General features: G+C 36.8%; 1 protein-coding gene across 2 annotated transcripts; it reads right to left on the bottom strand.

The window, feature by feature from the left end:
• Window positions 1-564: 564 nt before the first annotated feature.
• ttbk1a (tau tubulin kinase 1a) lies at window positions 565-27774 on the bottom strand. Of its 2 annotated transcripts, none has more exons than XM_084396206.1 (15): window positions 27587-27774; window positions 21383-21535; window positions 19875-20022; window positions 18473-18546; window positions 18094-18234; window positions 17857-17961; window positions 15679-15744; window positions 15460-15552; window positions 15196-15321; window positions 13875-14029; window positions 12870-13074; window positions 12543-12709; window positions 11078-11621; window positions 2159-3660; window positions 565-1907 (listed from the first exon to the last, which is right to left on the bottom strand). In XM_084396206.1, the coding sequence occupies exons 2-15, from the start codon at window positions 21449-21451 to the stop codon at window positions 1463-1465; spliced, it is 3840 nt and encodes a 1279-aa protein (XP_084252332.1). In that variant the 5' UTR covers window positions 21452-21535; window positions 27587-27774; the 3' UTR covers window positions 565-1462. The 2 variants fall into 2 exon arrangements, with proteins under 2 accessions (XP_084252332.1, XP_084252333.1); XM_084396207.1 differs by lacking the exon at window positions 27587-27774 and adding an exon at window positions 26302-26934.
• Between the last annotated feature and the right edge of the window lie 89 nt (window positions 27775-27863).

The raw sequence follows: 27863 nt of genomic DNA, 5'->3' as shown, positions 1-27863 counted from the left end.
GGTTTAGTAACTTGCTCTTTTGTGATATCTGGAGTTCATTTTACTCAAAATGACACATTCATACTCAAAAATTATCCAACGAATGTTACCGTTATTGTGTATTGTGCACCAAGTATTGAGGTCTCATGTGTTTGGCTGGGTACCACATTACTTTTATTAAGTAGATATGTTGTCCACACACTATCCACTGTACTGTTTACTTAAATATTTTTAAGGAAAGTTTATACTTTAAAAGTATGGCTTAATTTAGTGTTATATTGATGGAGTTAAATGCTTCAACTGAGTAGAAATGATTACTCACCAAACTCTAATTGGCCAAGTTAAAGTCGCTTATTTTCTTAATTATACTTATTTTTTTACTTAATTCCAAATATGAGTTACTTAAAAATCTGTGTGCAAAAATTAAGTGTGTATATATATACAACGAGTAACACAAGCGAGTTGACTGACTCATCATTCGCTTTTCGTAAATCAAACATGTACCTGCAAAAACGGAAATGTTTTCAATGACTGGGAAGAACGTGGAATGTGTCACTTGTAGAAAAACAACAACATAACACGACTAAGACTTGATCATTTTATGCTCCTTGTTCCAACAGAAATCTCACTTAACATCTCACCATTGTAATAAGAGCAAAAGAGGTGAAAATTGTTCATTTAGAAATAATCCGTATTGACAATTATTAATAATGTGTGATTTCTGCCATGCTTAGAAAATGAGATAACTCAGTGTAGAACCCACAATAAATTCCTTTAAGAAAACTAAAACCCAAATACTTTACCATTTCCTTTGCCTGATAAAAATAAAGAGGTCTCTGCAAGAAATACTGAAAAGAATATATACAAGCATACAGCAGTATCATCAAACACTTGTAACAAGCTAAAGACAAGGCATGCCCATCATCACAAGGTTTACAAAGAGGGCCGAGCTGCAGACCAGAGAAAAAATTTGTGCATTTGTCCTTGGATATGTGGCAGATTTTACAATGTTCTGTGTGTCTGGTGGTCTATAATAGTTTGTGCTGCCTAAATACACATAATATACTGTATGATTGATTTAGATGTTGTAAATAATTATACATTATTATTGTGTGTCAAGGGTCAAAGACAACTTGGCATCTAACTAATAATAAAGTACACCTTCAAAAACATATTGAATTAAATATGCACAACAGAACAACACATATACAGTATAGCACCGATTAAGCTAAATGTGACATTTCCTCCATTATATTCCAAAAAAATTCCAGTAAAGTGAAAGTTCTACATTGTTCACCCTTATAGTACAACATAAAATTATTTGGTACAGAATTCAAAATTAGAACTATAGCCATTTGTAGATTAGGAAGAACATTAAATTAATTAAAAGGTTAATTTTGGTCAATGGGGCCGATTACATGTTGAGGCAATATGTTCAAGTAATTGAGAAGAAACAATCCCAGTAAACAGCAGTCACAGTGTCTTATCTGGCTGCAGCTGTTTTGTTGCTTGTGCTTTTTTCCCTTTTCATGGGTACTGTGTTCTTTGAATGAGCAGAAGCTTTGGTTTGATTCCTTACAGGTGTATTGGTGGGTTGGTTTGGTGATGGTTTGGGGTCCTTTGCAGGACCACTACAAGTAGTAGTCCTAGACTTCAGTGGGAGATCCACAGTGGTACGGAGGGCAAACGGCTGCTTGCGAGATTCGCTAACTGCAGTTCGTATGGGTAGCCTATGGGGCGAAGGACTAGCTATACGGGTTGAAGAGAAAGTGCAGTTTGTGGTGCTTAAGCTGCGACGAGACGAAGCCGGAATACAGGAGAGAGGCATGCGATTGCTTCCACTTGGCTTGGTAGAACAAGATAATGTTGATTTTGATCTTGTGTGAAGTGGTGGAGCACTTGATCCTGATTGTGGTTGTAACTTTGACCTAAGGTGAATAAAACAAAATACAATTTAATTGACCATATTCATACTTTTGGTATGCTGTCAGCTGGACTGTGTAAAATTCTGAATTACAGAAATGGCTCCCATTAAATTCTTAAGTGTGAATTATATTGAAAACTGAATTGGAATTTGAGTTGGAGTTGCAATCCAAAGAAATTCAAATTCAATGCTTTCTCAATTTGATTCTAAACGATGCACAACCCTGGCAGTCAAACATGTTTGAAGTGAACTTACCCATTGCTTGCCTTTTGTTCTAATTTTGCATTTCCAGCTTCAGGATGGATAACAGGAGCCACCACTACTAGTTTAGTTGAAGGCTTTCTTATTGGGGTAACTGGCCGTGGGATCCTGCTGTGCCACTCTGTTTGGTACTTTTCCTCAGCCTTCTTCTTGAGTTTCTTGACAGAATCATCAGATACGTGAATATCTTCCTCTGAGCCTGTAGTAGAGAGAGTCTCTGAAGGTCTCTTGGGCTCGTCTCCAGAAGATAGTGAGGATGAAGTCCTGGAATTTAGTCTTATCCAGCGGCCCTGACGTTGTCTTTCTACAGCTTGACGGGCCAGGTCTTGCTGCATGGCTCTTCTACGCAGTCGCTCTTTGATGGGCAGGGATTGTTCAGATCCTGGCTCTTCTTCTGGGACTAGGATAGGAATTTTGCTCCTCGGTCGTGGATGTTTAGAAACACTTTCAGGTACTGTGTTCTCCTCTTGATATTCCTCTTTTTGTTGTTTATCCTGTTTGGATTCAGTTGATGAACCTTGATGGATGGGTTCCCTAGACTCTGAGAGTAGAGGAACCACAAGACCTTCCCATTTTTTAGCAGTCTCATTTGGCAAAAACCCATGCAGAACATTGAGTACCCGAGGTTCCTCTGTAAGAGTCTGAGAGGTCACTTCAGACTGGACACACGCTGCAACTCCTCCTGGCTCTTGAGAAAGGACTGACTTGTCCTTTATCCGCTTGGATTGTGATTTGCCTTCAACCTCCTCTAAAACTTCAAGAACCTGTGCACCACTGGATGACATGACATTCAGATGGGTTGTCTCTGCAATGTGTAAAAACGTTCGCTCCACTTTGGAGAAAGGGGGTGATGCAATTGAGGCTGAGGCCACCAAAGCTGTTGAGACAGTTACCACCAGTTTAGATGTTTGTATGGATGGGTCAACACTAATTGCATCAGGTTGCCTTGCATCTGAAGACCTCTCTGCCTGCTTTATGTCCTCCTGGACCTGCACCTCTAGTCGACCAACTTCATCCAACGGCTCATTTTGAGGGGCATCAGATCCCGCCACAGCTTGATCCACATCCGTCGCATTTATAACATTGGGAGACTTCTTTGTGTCTCCTGGTGAAAACAAAACGAGGGTGTTCGAGACGTCCTCTTGGTCAGGATCTACTTCAGCAACAGAACCCGGTTCTTTTGACTCCTTGTGCGGATCATCGGCCACTAAGGTGGAAGGAGCCCCATCTTGACTAGGTTCAGTGCTCTTTTCGCTTGCGCCACTACTAGATTCACTCTTCGTGACATCGTCATCTCTGGGTCCCTCATTTTGTGTATCAGGCGGTGTGGCTGTGAAGGCCCGTCGCTGGTGTAGGCTTCCTGTAAGCATGACGGTGAGGAAGTCGGCTCTCTTAGCCTGCAGTTTAGGAAGGATATGAAACATCTCCTTCTCAGAGGATGGGGATTTAGTCCTGTAGTCAGTAGGTGACAATAGGGGCTCACCCGGGGTTGGGCCCTAAAGGATAACATAAAAATGCTAAAGTTACAATACTGCCATATTGGTAAGGCAGTGTAAGAAAAATTATGAGAAACAACGAGATCCTGTTCAGTAAGATATTCCTGGAAAACACTTTCCAGGAACACATACTTACTGTATATGAAGACATACTGTACTTCATAACTGAGTTTACACATACTTTTTCTAATCATTTTATTAATTTCTAATAGATAAAATCATTGCTATACATTATACAACCACACAATACAACAATTTTTTTTCTCAAAGACTTTAATTATGTTTAAATTGTACACAAGCTTTTTAAGATTGTCTAGATTACATACATAAAAAAGGCACAAAAATGTGTTAAAGAATTTTACATTTTACAGCAGCCAGTCATATTTTGCTTTTTTTTTTTCAAGTGTATCCAACATACAGGTTTTCTATACAATACATACAGACTAAAACCAACCAGATAACATGCTTTTATCTATACAGTATTGATTTAATGTCTCTTTCTTAGATATATATGTACAATTATCCTATCATTTAAAAAAAGTTTAAAATACATGCTTAACTTGGAAATATTACAAGCATACTGTACAGTGATGTTGTGATAGAAAAGGTAATATGCTTATTGTACATCAATCTAACAGATCACAGCCCATTTACATTACATAGCAATACCAGACTGTCATTGTAAATAAAATCTTGCTCTTAAATTACTTGCCTGGTTACATAAAAAGTTAAATAAAACCTTCTGCAACTTATTTTTACACTGTTACTTAACAGCACACACTTTTAAATTAGCGCTGTTACCATTGACACATACCGGTAGTTGTTTTTAATTGCAAATATACTGAATACATTAAATATTGACAACAGTCGGTGCTTGTATCAGCTCCAAGAGCTTGTTCTGTGTACATTGTTGCTTTTCAGCTGTGTATCGGTGTCAACATAGTAGAGTTCATTGTAGTTCAAGTGAAGCTTCTCACAACACCAAGCTAAGATTATCACTCCCTGCAGACATGATTATGCTCCAAACGTCCTTGATCCATCACATCTCACTATATACATTATATAGAATGACCCTGCAATCAACAATATATCATACAACATGCACATTACAGCTATGATACAGCATTTTCCTCCATCCTAAAGGTGTTATTGTGACAAAGGCATTGTGTATAGGCATAAAGTAAAACCATCAAAAACTCATAAGAGCAGTGGTGGGATGTGATAGACTAAATTAATTTCTTTTTGGTATTTCAGAGCATCACATGCAGATGTTCAGGTAGAAATAAAATAAAAGGCCTTCGGAAATTATGTAAACAGAACTTAAAACTAAAAGAAAATCTTTTACAAAAACTTTTTGTAATGAAAACAAAGGAATATTTTTCTATTGATCACTTCAATATACAATTCATGGAAACATAAAGGCATAACATAAGCCATACAAAATTGTCTTAGTTTCACTTGCTTTCATGGACCAACTTCATTTGTTAGTCATGCAAAAATAAGGTTTTGAACTGCACTGTCTTTCCAGTACTTCCCAGTCAACAGATCTGGACAGTCTCAACAATAACGACTTTTCTTGCACCGTTAATGTCGGTGCCATTACTGTAAAACTACAGCTAAACATATTGATGTAATCCAGGCAAAAGCAAATGTGCAAAATAAGTGCAAGAGTTAGCAGCCTGTTTGGGTATATAACAGTACATTCATGTGAGAAGCCATGACTGTGACAGTACCAGAAACATATACAGAAACCAAGTCATTTTTGAAATGTATCATTTCTGTTCTAATACAATTTCAATATGCACTGACTGAAGATGCACAATTTTATCATATAAAGGTGCAGTACACACTCCAAAACTATAAGTTGTATGTATGCGTGAACAAACAACAGGTTTTCGAATACACTTTTTCTGAATTCCCATGTTTCTAATATGTTTAAAAAACACTTATTTTGCAACAAAAAAGCAGTTTAATTTTAGTCGTCGTTTTAAAAAATATAATCAAAAATATAAATTAAATCAAATCTAGCAAAAGTAATGGTTTTCTAAACAATTAATGACCATATCATTTTTCTTTCCTGACAAAAGGAAAGTATAAATACATTTTCCATCAACTTTCACAATCCAGGCATGCATCTTATGTTATATTGCCAAAAGATCTCTGCCTGCTACAACAACACTGCAAGAGCCATTTAACTTTCAAGCCTAGGTTGTTTAAAACAACTTAAGCCACCAACATCCATAAAATGAAGTTTATTCAACGAAGGTGCTATTTAATCACTAAATGTCTAATGTACATAATATTTTCTAGAATATGCCCTTTTTTTTCAGTATAAACACTAGTGGATTTTAATTGAGAAAATGACAATCTTGTACCGCTCAATTCAAAACCACCGTTCACATCTTATTGCAATCAATCACATCGCCAAGGAAACAGCTATGGCTCCAATTCGGTGTCTTTTTTAAAGTGCAATAGTGAGAACAGTACACAAAAGACCCTACAGTAGTCTCACACACATTAATTTGCTACTCAATAACATACAACACAAAACTGTGCATCCAACCCAAGACTAACTAGGAGGTATTTAATGAGATATAATGCGTACACAGCGCATTCAAAGCTCTATGCACATAAATATATGATTAAATGAGATATGGAAGCTTTTATCTACACACCTTCCTAAACACGCACAAAAAAGATGGTATTTAATGGAAACTGCTTTCATATATATATATATATGCAAGACAATAAAATAACTTGCATATTAAAGGCAGCGGTATTATGTTTCAGGTTGACCACAGCTGCAAATGCAACACATGCAACTGAGGTTCACGAATAGCCACTGCAGGTAATGAATTTCGGCTATAAATATCTTTATAGTTTGCTATATCTAATGTGATTTTTTTACTCACAGAGTGATTAAAATGACTAAAGCGTTTGTTCATAACAAGCAGAAAGTGCGAGTTATGAACAGCGTGTGTAAAAGCATGGCATTCCCTTTAACACATCGGTCGTTCCCTTCTTACAGCCCTCTACAGTTTATTGCATCAGAAAAGACTTCATCTTTCCCAAAAAATATTTCAACATCCTTAAAAAAAAAAAAAAAAAAAAAGAGTCTTTCACATCGGTGTGTGAGAAGAGATTACGTCAGCTTTCCTCAGCTGTTTTTGTTCATCAGTTTGGCCAGCATCTGCTGGATCTGCACGCGGGACACGTTGAGCATGGAGTGCCTGCTGCGCGGACTTCCGGGCGGCTGCAGGGGAGCGTGACGCCTCGAGCCCGATCGGAGGTTACCGTGAGCCGGGCTGCTCTCGGCCGACCGGCTGCGCTGGATGAAGGATCCTCCGGCGTGAGGGTACTGCTCAGTCTCCAACGTCGAGGACGAGAAGACGTAGGAGGCGAGACGTCGCAGCTGGTTGGAACGTGGGCCCGTGTGAGGCCTGTCATCATCCAGCTGAAATAAAACGAGAAAGAGCAAGCGTTGAAATTCACGAGCTTAACAGAGGATTTGTATTTGTAACATTTAAGGCATCTCCCCAGTCGCATGCAGTGAGGAGAACGCCAGACACTCAGAGGAAAGAGAGGAACGGGCTCTCTTTACACAGACCTACAACGGGTTGCCTGGAAACAAGTTTTCACAAGAGACAAAGCTAAAGGGATAGCTATGTTTTTTTCTTTTTGGTTGGGCAGCCAACATTGAGAGCCTCTATTCCACAGAGGCTGTTCGTTTGATGCAGATCCACCTCTCAAAAATGTGCCACATGTGACCACGTATAATAAGACAATGAGCAGAGAGATTCCAGACAAAGAGTACTTTAACCATTTTACCGATCGGTATCATCACACCGTCGTTGTAAATGCGGACAACTTAAGAAAAATGAATGGTCAGGCATACAAACACAAACACACGTGGATAAAAATGGGTAAATATGGATAAAATGATGGCAAACAGAATTCAAATAAGAAAAAACAATGAGCAAGTTCATCAAACAGGTACAAAAGGGACTAGCCTAAACTGTGCTTACCGCAAACACCTCTTTCACTCTTCTTTTGTGGCTCCAGCGGCAGCCTTGGTATTTTCTCCGTGGGTGAAATCAACGTGTCATACGTGATTTTGAGCGAAAGGCCGAGCAAAAGGCAGTGGGCATTTAAAAGGTGAAGACTGCTGGGAAAATGAGCATCCTCATCTGTTTTGATTTGAGATTTTGGCTATCATACAAAAGAGACAATCCAGCAATCTCAGTTCAGCTTGAAAAGGCTGTGACTGTGTTTACAGCGAAACAATGTAAGGGGCAAGTTATTCTAAACAGAATTCAGAAAAATGCCCCAGAAATTTTTTTCCTCTGCTATGTTTCCTCATGGGTAAATGAGAAGAATAAACTAGCTATGAACTAGCTAGCTAACTTTTAAGATGAGCAAAACTGCTGGTCTACTATATGTCATCTGGCTCACCCTAGTGGTAAAGAGCGTCTGAAATCTTCTCACACATTTTGTTTTGGACTATGAGGGATGACAAACATTAAAATATGAAAATGAATAACTTTAATGTGAATTAGTGCAGAATTTTACTGACGGGTTTAGTGCTGAGCGTCCTAAAAAGACAAACAACAGTCAGAGTTGAAAAAATGTGTAGGAACGCTCAGCAGTAGACCCCTCATTTTGAACGCAGTCAAAGACACAAACACAGTATTGAGGTAAAAAAAAAAAAAAAAATTTGTAAAAAGTGTTTTTCTGAAGGACAAGAAATACGCAGCCCCGGAATCCATTTAGCAAAGGTCTAGTTTTTTGTGTTTTTTTCTGAAAAACTGCTGAAAACAAACCGGATATTTCTGAAGATTTAAGAAATCATCTAGTAATTCTATCTGGAAAGGAAAAAAGAATAAAAGAAAAGAAATTTGGGCCATGTACACACTGCAGCTACTTTTAATCCCATTCTGTTCATATTGAGTTCACTTATTACAGGAGTGACAACTGAATTAAACAAGTTAAATCATTTCTAGAATATTAAATAGGATAGTTCAGCCAAAAAATGAAAATTCTGTCATTATTTATTCATTATTCATTATTTATTCATCCTCATGTTGTACCAAACCTGTATGATTTTCTTTCTTCTGTGGAACATAAAAGACGATATTTTGAAGAATGTTGCCAACCAGTTTTGGTTACCATTGACTTCCATTATATGGACAAAAAAAAAAAAGAATATTTTTTTTTACAGAATTTTCATTTTTGGGTGACCAATCCCTTTAAGGTTGCAGCAACTGAATTTGATTTAAATCCATGTAGTGCGATCAGAACTAAAGTGAGCAGCTAGTTAATGCAATGAAATCAGCTTAATGAGCATAAATTATTTCATAACAAATGGCACGTTAATCAGTCACTAACACTGTTTGGTATCCATGTTTCTTGTTTACAATTGCAGGGTGTGAAAAAATCACTATGGTTACCTCCATTTCACAAAACTGTAGTACGAAAGACTCCTTATTCTTTACATATGAAAATGATACCTGATCAAAGCTTTGTAGTGTGTACATGACCTTGAATACCCCCTTAGTTACAGCTGAACTTCTGCATACAAAAGTTTTCCAAAATACAAATCATGAACAAAGAAGAATCATTACATTGTAGCAAATCATGTGAAAACCAAATGTTTGATGGTCAGAAAAGAAGAGATGAGGCATGAGTCTGTGTGTCAGACAGTGAATTAAAGAGAGAGTGACAGATGGAGAGAGAAGAAAGGGAGAAAGAAATAGGCACACACCCTGTAAAAAGTGGAGACAATAGCACCGCCCCATCACAAAGCACTGGCTTTATATAGATTAAAGTTGGTTTTAAGACAGATATGCTATTTTAAAAATTGAAAAAGCGCTATAATGGGACTTAAGCTAAACCAAGTCTCCTGCACATGTCTCTGGAACCAGTATTTCATGTTCGCTCTTGGAACAAGTGAAAAGTGAACACATTTCTAAAGGTTCAAGAAATTCCTGATGTAGGTCATTCTCTGTGTGAGATCAGGCACCACATTTAAAACAAGACTGAAAGCGCTCCAAAGAGGATTATAGGTTGGTTTAGTAATATTTTTTACACAATTTATTACAAACATTTACATACAGATACATAACAAGGGATGCACCGATATGAAAATGATGGCTGACACGATAACCGATAATTCTTTATATTTGAAAGCAGATAACCGATACATTGGCCGATATCGTTTTTGAGAGCCTGCTTGCAAAAACAAAAGTCTCACCATTAAAAGCCATGTCCCAAGCACACAACTATAATATTCTCATTATAATTTTATGTAGCCTATATGACAGACTTGTACTGCGCATGTTACACTCCTTTTTTGAAGTGATTGAAATCATATTTCAAACAATTCAAAACCATCATGGCGAACAGTGCACATCTGAAGTGTCTCAGCTGAAGGAAATTATTTACTTTAATTGGCAACATTTTCTTATCGAGCCGATAAAGATAACATTAAAAATGAACACGTATCGACCGATACCGATATGGTGGCCGATTTATCGTGCATCCCTATACATAACTGTCCAAAAATTTGGGATCAGTAAGATTTTGTATGTTTCAGGTTTTTTTACAGTAAAAACAGCTGCACTGTGAAATATTGCTACAGTTTTAAATAAATGTTTTCTATTTTAATAGATGGAAAACATTTCTCATAATCATCGATGTTGAAAACAGTTGTGCTGATACTTTTTTTTTCAGGACTCTTTGATGAACAGAAAGTTCAAAAGAACAGGATTTATTTGAAATAGAAATCTTTAATATTATAAATATCTTTACTGTCACTTTTTATACATTTCTTGCTGAAAAAAAAAAATCTTACTGACTCCAAACGTTTGAATGGTAGGTAGTGTATATATAAACATTTTTGTATTGAATTTCTATGAAATTTTTATAAAATATCAAATATTTTAATTAATATGTTTTTAAAATAATATCATTTTGAAAATATCTGTTATTAATTTGCAAGCAGAGAAGTAACAAGATGCAATGTAATATAAAGAAATTACAGTATAGTGTTCCTGCCATCTTATCTGATATTTCCCTATCATTTATTTCATTATTAGCTGATAAAATCCAGTACTCAGCTGATAAAGCTGGTTTGTGAACAAGCATCCTTTTCCTGATCTAATTTTAAAATTCTTATCCAGACCATTTTTCTTCAGCATCTCATGAGCTTGAAAACATTGCACCCACACCGCATCCAAAGAATGATGTACAAAAAAAAAAAAAGTGTCTGTAAACAAACAATTTATTATAGCGCTTCTAACTGGACCTCATGATTTCTTTACCACCATCAAATATTTTCAGCCTCACTCACCTTAAACCCAGCAATGCACTCCATCTTTAGGCTAAGAATGTCAGTGCAGGTTAGTCAGGATAATCTTACCTGTCTCTGAGGTCCGTTGGATTCTGACTCTCTCCGCCGTGGCCGTCCGGAGGGCAGCGAGTGACAGGGTGACTGCACAGGGCTCTCCGCTGAGGTTGACTGGCCTTTCCCGCTCCTCCTGGACGCCTCCTCCTCCGTAAGGGGCAGCATGCCTCGTGTCGTCCGGTCGCCGTGTGACGTCTTGGGCCTGACTGACGGATCTGTCCCTCTATGTCTCCGCCGCTCTTCTCCTTCCTCCAGAGGGCGTAATTCCTCCGGCTCCTCATCCGTGGTACCGGATGTGGTGGGTTCGGCTCCTGGGAGGTGGTGGAAGTCTCTGAGCTCCGTTTCTTTGTCTATGATGACCCACTCCTTGCTGTCAAAGTCCTCCTCTTCCGCGAGTGGGACGGAGCGGATGAAGGCATTGCTGTGGGCTTCCTGGTCCACTGACGCAGAGGCCTCATTACGACCACGGTCTCCGCGACAACCGTCGATGGACAGCATCTGAGCAGGCTGGGAAGAGTAAACATGCCGAGAAGGAGAACCCAGGATGTCCATTCGAGAGCTGAGAAAGGAATAAATAATCAATTTATGATGCTAAATGACACAAAAATATGAATAGTATGAAAGGGCAGTATGAGCACAATATTATATTTTATTACAGGAACAATATATATACACATACATATACATATATACATACATACACGTTATTTTTGCTGGAAAATTGAAAAAATTAAAATATTTCTCACTGTAGTATAAATATTTTTTCCTTTGATTTTCCAGAAAAAATATATACACGTTATTTATAAAAATATATATACACACGCTATTTTTGCTGGAAAAAAATAATAAAAAATGATTACAGTAAAAATTTTAAATATTATTTCAATTTAAAATACCTATTTTCTTTTTTATTATATTTTAAAATGTAATTTATTCCTGTGATGACAAAGCTGAATTTTCAGCATCATTACTACAGGCTTCAGTGTCACATGATCCTTCAGAAATCATTCAAAAATGCTGATTTAGTGCTCAAGAAACATTTTCTCATGAATATCACTGCTGAAAACAGCTTAATACTTTTTTGTCCAGGATGCTTTGATGATTAGAAAGTTCATAATAATAGAAATCTTTTGTAATATTATAAATGTTTAACTGTCACTTTTGATCAATTTAAGATATCCTTGCTGAATAAAAGTATACATTTATTTTAAAAAAAATCTTACTGACCCCAAACTTTTTAACAGTAGTGTATATGAAATAATCATGTTGTAATGACTTTATTTGAATAATGCAGTGATTTAAAATTTCATCAAAGAAAATAGCCTACTCATTATATTATTATCTCTTTACATGTGGAACTCAATAGATAAAGGTAAGTGCAAAAACAGCATCACAAAATGTATTAAGACTCAAAACAGTCAAGCTAATATTATAAACAGATGGTTCGTTATCTAACTTCTGACTGGTTGATTCGACCCACCGTTGTCCGTAACCATCCCGTCCATCAGCGGCAGATATGCGATCAGATTCAGGGCTGTTGACCCGTCGGTACCTGAGGGAGTGCACCTGCATACCTGGAGAGTCCAACCCTCCCCGTTGTGGCGACACAGGACACACACCCCGGCTACCATCTTCCTCTTGACCTCCCTGCAACATAAAATCAAAGAAAATGAAATATAAAAAAAAACTGACTTATAAAACTTCAAATGGATTATGTTTAATTGGTTTTAAAATAAACAAAATTGCTTTTTAAAATATGATCATGACAAGTATTTGATTGGATTATATTCATTGGAGTGCTCTGCACCTTTCCAATGTTAATCCTGAGTTTGTTGCGATTAAAGTCTGTCTCCTCCCATCCATCTGCGTCAGTGGGTAACTGACTGCCAGCAGCCGGCCGGCCAGAGGGAATCGGAGGGGCGTTTTCCTGATCGCTTAGGTGCTCGTCCTGCACAACGTCATCTGTATTTTCCCTCTGAAGGTCACCAGGCATCTGGGTTACATTTATGACCCTAAAGGTTCAAGAAAAGATCACAATCAATTTCAATAAAAAATAAATAAAAAATCAAGTCGACCCTGAATTACTTTAGAAAATGTTTTGGGAAACCTACTTGGGGTTGTTTAAAAAAAAATCTGTTTATGACATGCTTCACCTTTATAGAGTCATTTTCTGTAAATATCACCCAGAGCTTTCAAGAAGCAGCATCAGAGGGGGAACTCCTTTAAAAGTCATCAGACGTTTTTCTATTTCATGGTAAAATGTTCCTCATGTCCTGGAGCAATACAACAACTCTGCCTTTCCAGAACTGCAATGGACTAAAATAAGTCAGTGACATTTCCATCAGAAGTGAGTATTCTCCTCTCTGAACATGTAAACCTACTGAAAACAAACCGCAATGTTCCAAGAAGCATTGGATGTTTGTGACTAATAAATCAGTTTGCAAAATGTATCAGTATGCAAATAACAGTGATTAAGAAAAACAAATAAGACAACACATTCAAGCTTGTCCCTTGTTTTTTCAGTTGCTTGAGTATTTCAGACGTTAATCATGCCTTTCGTCCATCTGTACGGCTTTTATGTGACAATGTACGACAATAACAAAATCCCTCGAGAGGCTGCCTGTGAATTAGTGTGGGTTTTGTAAAGTGTGGTGCATTTGTGTGTTCGTGTACAAGAGGATCTTTAACAATATGGATGGATGGATGGATGGATGGATGGATGGATGGATGGATGGATGGATTTATAGGGTCACACGTCCACAGGCATATACACATGGCGTGTGATGTGTTCACACATGCATGCAGTTCTTACCCAACCATAGCCGCTGTAGGCCGTGTGTTCTGCTGCGCTGCTGTCGGTGTGGTGGCAGACATCGTGGAGTCCGTCCCACTTTTCTCCCAATCATATGCCTCATTCTCTGTGATAATGCGTTCTTTCATGCTGTTCTCAAACACTGACATCAGGAGCTGACACAGAAAAGACACCTTAGTAAAGACTACTCATATCTGTATGATGAAATGTATCCATGTAATTCTTATACATTGCTATATGTTTAATATTTAATATTCATATATATATATATATATATATATATATATATATATAGAGAGAGAGAGAGAGAGAGAGAGAGAGAGAGAGACAGAGAGAGATACAGTAGATGTCCAATACATACAGTGCTATGCATAAGTTTAGACACCCATGCTAAAGTTGACTAAAAAGAGGAATAAAAAATCATCTTTTGGAAATTGAACTTAATGCCTTAATTTAAAAAATTAGGAAAAATCCAACCTTTAAGGACACCAATTTTCTTTGTGAATGAATAATGTATCGTAAATAAATAAATGTTCTTCCTTAAAATACAGGGTGCATAAGTTTGGACACCCCTATGTTAAATTCCCATAGAGGCAGGCAGATTTTTATTTTTAAGTATTTAAAAAAAATAAATAATTTAGGATACTATGCATCCTGATAAAGTTCCCTTGGCCTTTGGAATTAAAATAGCCCCACATCATCACATAGCCTTCACCATACCTAGAGATTGGCATGGGGTACTTTCCATAAGATCATCTCTCAATGAAATAAACTGAAAACTGAACTGAAATAAAACCATGCCAATCTCTAGGTATGGTGAAGGCTATGTGATGATGTGGGGCTATTTTAATTCCAAAGGCCAAGGGAACTTTATCAGGATGCATAGTATCCTGGATCCATGAAGTAACTGGCCTTTAAAAATAAAAATCTGCCTGCCTCTATGGGAATTTAACATAGGGGTGTCCAAACTTATGCACCCTGTATTTTAAGGAAGAACATTTATTTATTTACGATGCATTATTCATTCACAAAGAAAATTGGTGTCCTTAAAGGTTGGATTTTTCCTAATTTTTTAAATTAAAGCATTAAGTTCAGTTTCCAAAAGATGATTTTTTATTCCTCTTTTTAGTCAACTTTAGTATGGGTGTCTAAACTTATGCATAGCACTGTAAAATGTAATAAATAGTCAAATAAAAAGGAAAAACGTTTTTAAAATATTGAAATAACATTATAAAAATCTATTTTTGTATTCTATTTGGTACACATCTATTTAGTAAACATAATAAGATATAAAGAGAGTTAGAGTTTCTATTCTAGGTACCTGATAGTCTGGTTTGGTGTAGTAGTCAAGGGTTAAAACATGCTCCAGGAAGACATTAAACTCTGATGGCATGTGTTTAAGCAGCATCCTATGGTCATAGCGCTCCTTTATCTGACCCACCTGCTCCTAAATGATGCAGATGACAACAGCACCTTTCAACAATGGTGGTCTGATTCAAAATAAAACTTAATTTCGAGTAAAAACATCGAGTAAAAAAAGATAACAAACACTGATTTTCAAATCAGGCAAGGAAAGTCAGAGCACCTTGTCTTTAATTTTCCTCCACGGCAGCTGCCCAGCAGCAAATTCAACCAGCATGTAAAACAATGACCATAAGTCATCATGACGACCCATTTCCTATAATAAAAAAACAACACAAGAATTCCATTAAAATGAATAGGGAAATAACATTAGATTATTGTATATCCTGTTAAATACATTGCTTGATATAAATACATAAGTAGACATAGACTAAGCACTTACTTTGTTTTTATGTGCATTGACAGATGCATATCTAACAGTCCCTCGAAATCCTGCAACAGTTCTGGGCTAAAAGCAGAAATGTATTAGGAAAAGTTTATTTTTGCATTTTATTTTCATCATCTGTAATACTTAGAATTTTCTATACATATTTAGGTAAATCAAACATATCAAAACAAATCAAAACAAATCAGACAAAAATATTCCTGTGTATATTTTATGCATTATTAATTTAATTTCTATTTTAGTGGTATTGTAGCAACAGGAGAGGGATACACAATGCACAACACACACTCCACTGAACATAGTGTTCCACTCTTCCAGAACATTGAACACGCAACGCAAAAGGTAAACACCTTCCGTCGCGTAAATTTACCTGTGTGTCTGTGCGTGCATGAGTGTGTATTAGTCCCAATGGGACTTACTTACAAACCAAATCAACAAATTTATTTTGGATTAACTAAATGACATGACAAGCAGCATCTGTTCATTTTCTCTTACCGTGTTCACTCTTTACTGACAATTATAGAAACTGCACTTTTGCTGAACTTGAATGCCAAACTCTCCTAATGCATGCATATTATATATATATATATATATATATAAGCTATAAATGAAAAAATATGAGGTCAGATATAAAGCAAAGATGAGAACTCCATGAAGTCACTCACAATGAAAGTCTTTCCATTGGTGAGAGTGTGGGGAGAAGGGAACAGATGGAGAAATACGTCAGACATGCACGTCATAACTTAAAACCCCAAACGAAAACTGCAAAAATAAGACAAGATGGTCAAACAAAAGAAAAAGCAGAAATAATGTCCATTTGCACCAGGCAAAATTATACAAATGACCCCATGCAATGTCCTTCAAATGCTGTCAATAGGAAAATGTTAGTATAACAAATAAGTAGCTATATTTAAAAAATGGGGTACAATCTAAAACATTTACAAACATCAACAAATATTAACAAACAAACAAACAAACATGGCAGCATATGACTCTGGACCTTCATTGTCCTATTTATACTGTATGCATTTTTAAAAAAGGCAACATATACTGTACAGTTCTGAGGACACCAAAACTATTTATAATCCTAAAAATGATTTAATATGAATGGATAGTTGGATACCACAGATTGGATAAAAAAAATGCTGCAATTGCATTTAAAGTGCAGAATTTTCTTCACAGTAAAGTTACAGTCTGGTTTTAAACCTGTTTTGCTATTTGTTCACCATTATAAAGTTATTAATTGATCTGGAGAGGTAGTTTTGGATCAACCTAAGCAAAATGTTCAATCTGCTGCAGGAACAGACAAACAACTACTGAAGGTTGCAGGAGAAAAACAGAGCCAAACCACTTTAGTGCTGCAGCACTGCATTGCCCAGGTGAGTGAGTGAGTGAGTAAGTGAGAGAGAGAGAGAGAGAGAGAGAGAGAGAGAGAGAGAGAGATAGATAGATAGATAGATAGATAGATAGATAGATAGATAGATAGATAGATAGATAGATAGATAGATAGACTAAAGGATGACACTCAGTTTCCTGCCTGAATCAATGAGTGCAGCTGACTCAGCTATGGAGAAAGGAATGGCGAAAGAGGGAGAAATAGAGAGAGCCAGAGAGAGAGAGAGAGAGAGAGAGAGAGAGAAAGAGGGCTGAAAATATTACACTCTCTCAGGCTGGAACCTGGGGGGCATTGCTCACTGATGCATGCAGTCGTATTAATTATTCATACCGCTGCATTAAAACCTGCACGTACAGAGAAATAGAGAGATAGTGTGAAGGATGGAGAAGAGAGGAACATGTGCGAATGAAGAGCTCTTTGTAATGAGCTAAAAGAGGAAACAGCCCAGTGCCTGATTCAGAGAGCTCTGTAAACCTCTCATGAGCTTTCAAGCTCGTCTCTCTGCCAGCCTGCACTGTTACAGTGAATATTGCTTTTTATTGCTCAAAGAAATCTCAGGCGCTTCTTAATAAAACCAGACCTTTGGGCTCAATCAAAAGACAACTTAATATCATGGTTGGATTGTAACCAATAATATTGATTGACAGAAATGTCATATTTCATTGCAATGCAGGAAACATGTACTTTCATTCAGCGCATACAACAAATGAGCATAATTAACCAGTAAATGATAAAATTAACAATTAATAATACTGAAAAGGAATTAAACTGTGACATACCGGTCGGACTTCTCCATTGGTGTTTGTATACTGTCGTGCGAGCCCAAAATCGAGCATGTAACATTTCCTGTATGTTGAAGGCAGCCTTCCCATGGCAAAATTTGACTGGAAAGAAAATCCATACATCCTTGATAAATAAAATCACTTCTGGAAATCAAATGACAGTGTTGCATTATCTTATTATTAGACACATGATTACAAGGCAATTGCATTTTCAGGAAGGCTATTAGATATTACCGGTTTGATGTCTCGATGGAGAAAGCCAACAGAGTGAATGGCTTCAATGGATTCTAGAATCTGTTTTCCCAAGCGGAGGGTTGTGCTCATGGTAAAGGTGCCGCGTGGCTGACTTCGCCTGAGATCTGCCAGGTTTCTACCCTGAGAGTGATAATGAAGTGTAAGTGAAGCCCTCACACCTCCATAACACCAGTAAAAGACAGCTTCAGTATTTGAGAGAAACCAGCATGTGATGGTTATCTATGACGTACTATAAAATGTTCCACGGACTTTCATCGATCAATGATTATTTTTCAAATGAAGGATTACTTATTTGCATCGCTGTGTGTGAGCTTTGGTTTTATATGCACCGCCTATATTATGAAAGGCAGTCGTTTACCTGCAGCTGCATGACGACGTAGTTGAATTTATCATTTCGCCCACAGCCTATGAACTTGCACACATGGTTTTTACCTAAAAAAGAAAACAACATTAACATGTGCAAGTAATTTATATACAAAAATTAAAGAATAGCATTATTAGTCAGGCTGATTAAATGGCTAATACCCATGTCCACTTGGCCAATCAACAATTTCTTTATACTATATGCCATTACATGACAACTTGTACTTCTTTTTTGTTCGTTTTTTGCTTCTTTCTGATGACTAATGGCTGAACTGAATCATCAGAATGTGAGTGTGTGCGTATAGCTTCACATGTTCTCAGTCACGTAGGCTGTGTTACTGCCGCTTCATTCACAGTGCTAAATATACAACATGCCACGCACATGGTCCACTGTGATGGAATGGTCAGTCTTTACAGCTTTTAATAAATGCCTCAGTCATTATGATGTCAACTAAGTAAGTACTGTATAAAATTATACAATGCGACTAGCTCTTAATCTATAAAGCCTTTGAAACACAGCAGGGCTCATGTTTCTTTGAGTCTTTCTTTTCTATAATGATTCCAACATGTTTTCTTGGTAATACTGTCTTAATTGTAAATTAATTTATCATTTTTTCCTGTGTCCTCAATATCACTTTATGTCCTTTATGTGTTTTAACTAATCAAATCATCCTTCAGGAAGTTACATAATGATGGGAAAACAACAGCCCAAACAACAAATATTAGCAATGGATATGATAAATTTGCAGGAAGTCAGTATGGTAATTTAAGAATGGTTTTAATAAATGGTTAAAAATATACATTACCATTCAAAGGTTTGGGGTTGGTGAGATTTTTTAAAATGTTTTATGTCTCTCTTATGCTCAACAAGGCTGCATGTATTTGATCGAAATACAGTCAAAACAGAAACATTGTGAAATATTATTCCATTACAGCAGCCATTGCATCAGTCGTCAGGGTCACATGACCCTTCAGAAATCATTCTAATATGATGATTTGTTGCTAATATGATGATAATTTATCATTAATGATGAAATCAGTTGTAGAAAACCATGATATACTTTTTCTTAGGATTCTTTGATGAATAGAAGGTTCAAAAATCAGCATTTATCTGAAAAAGAAATCTTTTGTAACATTATAAGTCACTTTTGATGTTTTAAATGATAGTGTATACAAACGTATTATAAATGGGTATGCAATTGGTAGACAAACTTCCTTAAATTACAACACAAGAATACAGTTTTTAGGAGTTCAAAGGGTACCGTATAACATGAATGACCCTGTGCATTTCTGTGGGGAATTTGTCTTCAGTAATCGGACAATGTGATATCTTGTCAATGTCAAAGTGATGTTGATGCTGTACCAAAAACCAAGACCTAATGATGACCATGTCTTACCTTGCAGTTTCTTCAGAACTGCCACCTCCATCTTCAGGACTTGTTTGGGCTGTTGAGCTGACTCCACTTTTAACGCCACATTCTCCCGAGTCAGCAGGTCCAACGCCTCGTAGATTTCCCCGAACCCCCCTCCTCCTATCTTCTTCAGCTGTACATCAAAAAGGAACACAACAAGATGTTTTTTTCTGTTTAATTTGGTATTGATTTCAAGTATGAGCTGGGAAACCTAAAGTCAGAGAAACAGTTGTGATTAAAAGTTGTCGATATTCAATGATCTTATAAAAATGCACGCAGCCATGCAAAGTGTCTTTTAGAAGAAGCATCTGGGAAACATTTCAACATTTCAAGTGCGTCAATAGTACCTTTATTTTACTCACCTGAGATATTGATTTCAATTCAGACTAAAACAACAAGCTCAACAAATAATACTGTAACAGAATCTGCATGTTATTGTAGATGTGAATAATCCTTGTTTCATTGATAAACCAATCTAGAGGGCAAATCTATTGATCAGGGATATGCTGTAGTGCAGCAGTCCCACTGCAGAACAAACATTAGTCAGCTTTGCATAAATTTGTCGCAAATTTCATATCCGCACCATACAGAGTAATACATGTCCACAAGACAAAGGAGAAAGCAAGCAGAAGATTTGTGATTTCAAATGACTCATAAATCATCATGTCTATTTGATGGTCTAGTTCTAGTGGTTCTTGAGCCCGTTTACTTGGACTAGAAGTGATCAGTCATGTGAGAAGATTCTCTTCTCCCTTGTACTGGGAATTGTTGAGGAATTTTATCTCTATGTGATGTCTTTTGACAAGACAGTCCCAGTGATTGGGGTCAAAAGAGCTTTACTGTTACATAATCTACTAAGAGCATAGGAGAAAAGATGGGAAGCTTTATCTATTCTATATGTACCCGCATACTTTTTTTTTGAGAAGCTCCCCATTTCATTTTAATGAAAATCTGCAACTTATATGGTAAAAAGAATTCCGGGACAGTTTGATCAATAAAAATGTAAAAGAACTGTCTTTACTGTCACTTTTATTTTCTACTTTTAATTTCTTTAAAACTAATATTTTTTTGATCCCCCCAAACTATTTAATTAAAGTTATGTATTTTTATTTATTATGTTAAAAATAGTTCAACATCTTGAAATATGGGATTCAAAATTTTATTTAAACATGAAAGTAAACAAAACATACAGGGTTTTGAGAAATGTATAACAAAGAAACTTTGCGAAATATAATGGAAAACAAATATTTAGGATTCTGCACCAATTTTAGGTCAAATTAGTGAAAGCAAACTGAATGTTTTATTTTGTTTTGTTTTATTTTGAGCATTTTAATATCACGTTTAATTCAATGTATTAATTTCTTTGTAATAGCTTGTGAAATTTTCTTGCAATTTCTGAGTGAAAATTGTTTCTACACCAAAACAAATTCAGTGTGTGTGTGTGTGTGTCCCTGTGTGTACAAATGTCATGTATTGATCTTTTGAAAACTTACCACTTTCCATCGTTCTTTGACCATGCAATTTGGGGGCAGAATGTCCTGCTGCTCTGCAGTGCCGTTCATGTTGGCGTTGTCCTGCAGAGCTGGTGCTAGGCACTGCAACCCTGAGAGCACTCTGGCAGCCCCCAGCTTAAACGAGCCATTTATCTGTGAAAAGCCACCAAAAATTGTTAAATCACCTATTCATCATCGCTATTGCCATTTTGCCGACGTGCTATAGGTCAGTTGAGCTGGCTTCTACATGCAATTGCCATCAAACTTCAACAAACGGTAACATTCCAAAGATTAGCTTTGGAATGCCTGATTTTAAAAAGAAGTTATGAGATAGAACACCAATTTATTCCTGCGGTTATTTACTGATACATATTCAAGAGGCAAAATGCTGACATTAAAGTCTGCTTTGAGCGTTATAATGTTACTATGCTGTTAGCAGACAAAGAAAAGTCTACTAGGCACATCCATTGACCCACATACTTTTTGACCCAAATGCCTACGCAAATAAAATGGCCACAAACAGTGGAGGAAATGCTTAGAAAACAAAAAAAGTAATGACACCCCTTAAACAAACAGTGAGGATATTTCTAACAGCACATGCTATTATACATAGGCCAAGTAGCCTACGATGTGCGCTAACAAGGGATACTAAAACAGTTCCATTAAGTCTGCTGGGCATTTCTGATAATGGAAGAAACCATTATGAACGCATCTAAAATATTCATTAACAACCTTACAATTAAGCATTTATTAAAATAACACATATCGCTTTTTTCCCAAAAAAGGGGATACATTGATATTAAAATTCTGGCTAATATGGGTAAGCCAATAATTATGTTCATGTCATGGCCGATAAGTGTGAAATGGTTGATATTAAAATTCTATACCATTTTGTGTAAATTAATTAAAAATAAAACAGTAAAAAATGTGTCATTTTAAAATATTACAAGTGAATTCATTTTGAGACTGGCTAAAGATTGCATTTAAGTGTTATTAAGTTATAAGTGTTTTTAAAGGTTAACTTTGAGTGTTTAATGACGATGTTACAAAACGGGGAACAAACATGCACAATTACTGTAAATATCCAGTATCAGCTAATAACCGATATATTGTGCATCTCTAAAATAAAGCAGCCAAACACTACTGCAATTGTAAATGGATAATCAGTTTGACCAATTTTTTTTTATTTTTTTTACAGATATTCACACGCTTTTGTTAAGTCAGTTATCAGCGCTTAATTATTTAGTTTATTTAGTGCAACAGAATCTGGTAAGTTGTCAAAAATAGTTTCCAACAATGAATCTGTGTGTGTTCAATAGCAAACAAACTTCACACGTAAAGTAATTGCATAAATTATAAGACATAAGTATTGAGTCAAAAAGCACAAATAGAACAATTAATTTAATATCGGTAACAAGCAACGTAAACAAAAATAATCGGTATCGGTCATAAAAAAAATAATTAAAAAAAATAATATCGGTCGATCTCTATTTCTAAAACCAGGTGATTGACAGTAAACTGTATTGGTCATTGGATTCTTAAACACCGCTGTCCCGCTACTTTTAAATTGAACATTAGCCTCTTAACACAAATGAAATTCAGCACTAAAATGAGAGACTCGAAATGTTTAATGCAGTAAAGAAACTTTACTCCAAGGTTCAATTTTGGAGTTACCTTCTATTAAACTAAGGTTAAGAAAGATGCATATAAGAACCCAATAACATGCTATTTGGCATGCAGCACCGTTGTTTTGTTGGTTAAACATGCAGGGCCCAGCTCGGCTCAGATTCAGTAGCTCAATCGCTAACTCATGCCCAGCCCAGCATCCGTCAAGAGCTGCAGTCTCTAGTGCAGCATCTTAGAGAAGTGCTCTATGGACAATCTATGAACAAACTGCACTATGACATCAGGTAGACAAAGTTCAGCCAAGAACAGTGACAGAGCGTAATATTGCCAACTCATGTGCCAAGTTACTGACACCTGCACTGATGTACCCTTGATAGATGCAAACAAGGAGATTTGTAGAAAACAACTGGAAGATGATAGTCTGAATGTTATACAGGCAGTGACAGGGATGAATGATGCTGTTTTACGAAAATATAATACATTGAAATCATGTTTGGTTCGAATTCACATGAGTTGGCAAAAGAATGTGAGCAGTGAAGAGTTTAATCACTATGTGTTGGTTTTTGAACACTGAGATACAACTGAAGTTCATCAAGCCAGCATTTCCACACCCTTCAGTGGCTGGTTATCAATGGGCTCTTTAACAGCTGCAGTATATTGTTGTGACTGTAACAGCCATTGTAGAAGAATGAAGCTATTCAACTTGTTTTGTCCATTATAGCCTTACTTTCCAATCTCTTCAATTACAGCCAATCGACAATTTCCATGGTGGTGCCCGCCCACTTTTTCGGCGACCTTGGTTCCGGAAGTATTTTTTCCATCAATACGGATTTATAAAAAGTCTAATTTAAAGAGTTATAAGCCATGAACCAAATCAACCAGCTACGATTTGTAAATTGACCACATCGGACAAAAAGACAGGTACAAGATTGTGTACTGTACCGAACCGTTTTTAATTTTAATGAAGGAAAGAACTACAATCTCATGAAGCCGCGCGAATGACATAATCAAATAAAAACTAGGGATTTATAGGTGTTGATTATACTGTAGAAATAATATATTTTACTTCAAAATTTGAGAGCATAAAGAGACCGACTCTTTACATCATTCGCAGTGCTTAATGGGAGTAGGCAGGCTCTAAAAATTCGGCAGGATTTGGCATTTCAGTTCTCTGATTGATGGAGATTTCTTTGAAGGATCATGGGTAGTGTAGTTTTAAACGAGTGATTATTCAACAAAAAACTGTTATACATGATTATTCAACTAAATCAGTTGAAATAATGTGGGCTGATGGCTTTAAAAAAGGTATATACCATTGATTAACAATCTCATTACTCACATTAGATCTTTCTTTAAAGGTTTATAAGTGATAATTAAAAATGTATTCCCCTTTGGAGAAAATGAATGAGATTTTTACTTCCGGAACCCGATTATTGCACTCTTTTGTGACTATATTTTGAGATGATGTCAAATTTTATATTGCATGAGAAACCACAATGCGTGGAAATGCTATTGCTTCATTCCCATAATAAAGGGAATCCACTTTAGGCCAAAGGACAGATGGATATTCTTAATAGTTTCTACATTTGCTGCTATCTACCCTCTCCCTTATGAGCGGCTATCTAAAAAGCAGGTTCCGAACAGTCTTACGGGTGTTGTTCGCGCACAGGCCGTAATGCTGGCGAAAAAGCTAAAGCATTCAAATCGCACGGCTTGTATTCCCACTAATCTGCGTGTGAGGGTTTTTTTTTTTTTTCTGTTTCGTTCCAGGGGACCCATGGGATGTGAGGTTACGGTGAGCGAAAAGCAGAGGGGGTTTCATTCAGGTCACCTCAATTAGCAAAGAATAATCATTTAAGTTCCTCTGAATCCCAGGGAAGGGAAGCGTCAACAGCCATTTTGTGATCAAACTCTGAAAAGTGAAGTGCAGCCACATGTCCAGGAAGGGAAAGGGGGGAACTATGAAGGACGGTGTAACTCTCTCACCATGTTCACAAATCTCTTCAATAACCTTACGTCTCTGACAAAAATCTTGCAACTGACCAATTTAGTCGACACCAAAACCCTCCTTTGCCAGCCTACAAGCCAGAAAAACAAGAGAAGAGATGGATTATACTTAGCAAGCAATTGGTTTTGAGCACTTTGAGCTGATACAGTTCTTGAAATGACGTTCCGGCTGTTTTGTTTTCCTTCTCTGTGCTAGTTGTCAAGGATTTGGCACATTTGATACAATCTCAAACCATCAGCTGTTCCTCTTTTGACTATTATGACACTCACCATCCATCTTAAGGCAAGCATGGGTCAGACAGAAACTGAATCCTTAAGGATGAATGTCACAAAGGTCAGTTTGCACTCAATGTCCCAGAGAAAGGTGATACATGCATTATTGAATCATAAGCTGATGCGCAAAAGGAAAAATATGTCTTTGACTTGACATTACGAAAAGACATCGCCGTTACGAAAGCCCTGTGAACTGAAGAAAACACAAAACATATGTGCAACACAGTGGAATGGACACAGATACATACACACATTACAACACACCAGGACACATATGGGCCAGTGAGAAAGACAAGACAGTAAATACATATAATGCTTTTATAAATGCATAAATGTTGTGTTTAAAAGCATAGGGGAGAGTGGGGGTAAGCTGTGCCACTTTTGTTTTAGGTTTTCTGAATAAGATGAGAAGCGTCATCTATATTACAGGGCCATAGAAATATGAATTCACAAACAAAACAGTCATGTATTCAACATAAATAATTTATACAATTTATTTTTTAATAATGTTCAGTCCCTTTCCAAACTCTTTACTGCACATTATTCACAGCTTTTAAAGAAAAGTTTAATATTCTGCATATTTGTTTTAACGTAAAAACATAAAAGTAATTTTACCTGCCTTGTAGAAAATGTACTTTGACATGCAAATACCGATTTAGAATAAATAAAATCATCACTTTTCTTTCAATCAGACGTCCTGTGATGGACCCTTTCAAAATATCGGAATACAAAAAAAAATGTGAGGGTGACACATCTTACCCCATTCTCCCTTATGTCAGAAAGGTGGAGTAAAGTTTGTAAGAAATGTACACTTTTTTTTTTTTTTTACAAAAAGACAAATTATACATTTGCAGGAAATGTACACTTTTTTCACAAAAAGACGATTAAACATTTATGTTTTACATAAGACTAAATTCATTGCAAGCCTTACTCCAGATTATTTCACATGCTTTAGTAAAACAGTAAAAAGCAAATGCATATTTTAAAATATATTTGGAAGTCTCTCTCCCTACCTGGCACACAGACTACGAAAAGTCAGTCTTTTCCGTCGTTTTGAAATCTTCATTTGGGACCTCACAGTGACACAACCCATCAGCTGGGACCTTTCCTAAAACCATAAACCGCCTGACTTCTGCATTTTATTACTGATGTTCCATCTATCAAAAATTCTATCTACGTGCTAAAATTAATAGCCGTATTACTAAGAAAAACGCGAATGTACAGTAACTTAAACCATTCTTCAATAACACTGACAATGCACTGCAAGACAGTGGACCACCACAAAAACACCTACTGGAAGCGTAGTTGGTTATCTAATCGTAAACATCACGCCTATAAAATAAAAACCATGCATATTAATGACATAAAAGTCCAAGGTTAAAGCAAATATACAAATCTGGCACGAGACAGGTGCTCTAATTCGCTGTATAAACAAGCACTATGGAGCATCATATTGCAATCCTCCAAACGACAGAAAATTAAAAGAGTATGTACATGAATGCTATTCTATCCAGATATTCGAGACATCCAATTAATTTTGATAAACAAACGGCACAGCTCTCACAGAACGCAACTGTCCGCAACATCCTTTGCGCTGGTCCGCACTGCAGCGCGTCAAACACCCATGCAGTGACTCTTCGCAATCTGTAGAGGACGCTTTGTGGATAAATATTTATTACGTTGCGTTACGTCCATCTAGTACAGCTGCGTGATTGGGTAATAGGCAGACGCTGCGCTAGTAAACCAACGAATCGTGCTTGGAGGAACGCTTGGCTCATGAATATTAATTGCGTCCCAGCCAGCAACGACAGCATGACATAATTATTATTCATAAGCTATGTCTTCGCCGTAGTAGGATTTGTCATTCCGCCTCCCTGTTACACTCGTTGTCAATGTTCATTTTGTATAGTTACATAAACTAGCCTATTCAACAAAACAAAATTAGAGAGAATTAAGTCTCTAAATTACAAAACCCTGAATAGTTAACTAGGCTAAAAGTAAAGATACTAATCCAAACAGAAAAGCATCCTAACAGAACTACACATCTCAAACTGAAGCCGATAAACAACACCGGGGGTTCAATAGGCCTGTGTTATTTCAGCAAACGCATATAATAAGCTTTTTTTTCTTCTTCATTTTCCAAGAAATGCTAAAATTATTGGCAGACATTATGGATGCAGTTGGTTGAATTTATATTCTTACGGGGGCTGTTTTAAAATGACAGCGGTTCTCCGGCCTGGCATCACAGAACCAGCCATATTGTGCCACAGCGAAATTGAAATATAAGGCGCTTATTACCTGCTCATTTTCTTATGTACGGAGGCTCATAACCTCTTTTCCCGCGTCAGGATACTCTTTAGACCTCTCTCCACCATTGCTAAGGATGCTGGATGCTCCCTGTTTGCTCCCCGCCCGTCTGGATCCCAGCATCAGCACCACACATCACTCTTCCTCTCCGACCTCCACCACAGCGATGCTGATGCTCCACACACGGTATTCCGCTCCCTGTTGGTGAGCTCTTGACAGCACATTATAAGCCCGTGAATAGAGTTTAGTTATTATGGGACACGTTAGG

The sequence above is a fragment of the Rutilus rutilus genome, assembly GCF_951802725.1.
Source record: "Rutilus rutilus genome assembly, chromosome: 22".
Taxonomy (NCBI): Eukaryota; Metazoa; Chordata; class Actinopteri; order Cypriniformes; family Leuciscidae; genus Rutilus; species Rutilus rutilus.
This window is presented reverse-complemented; position numbering and strand designations above follow the sequence as displayed.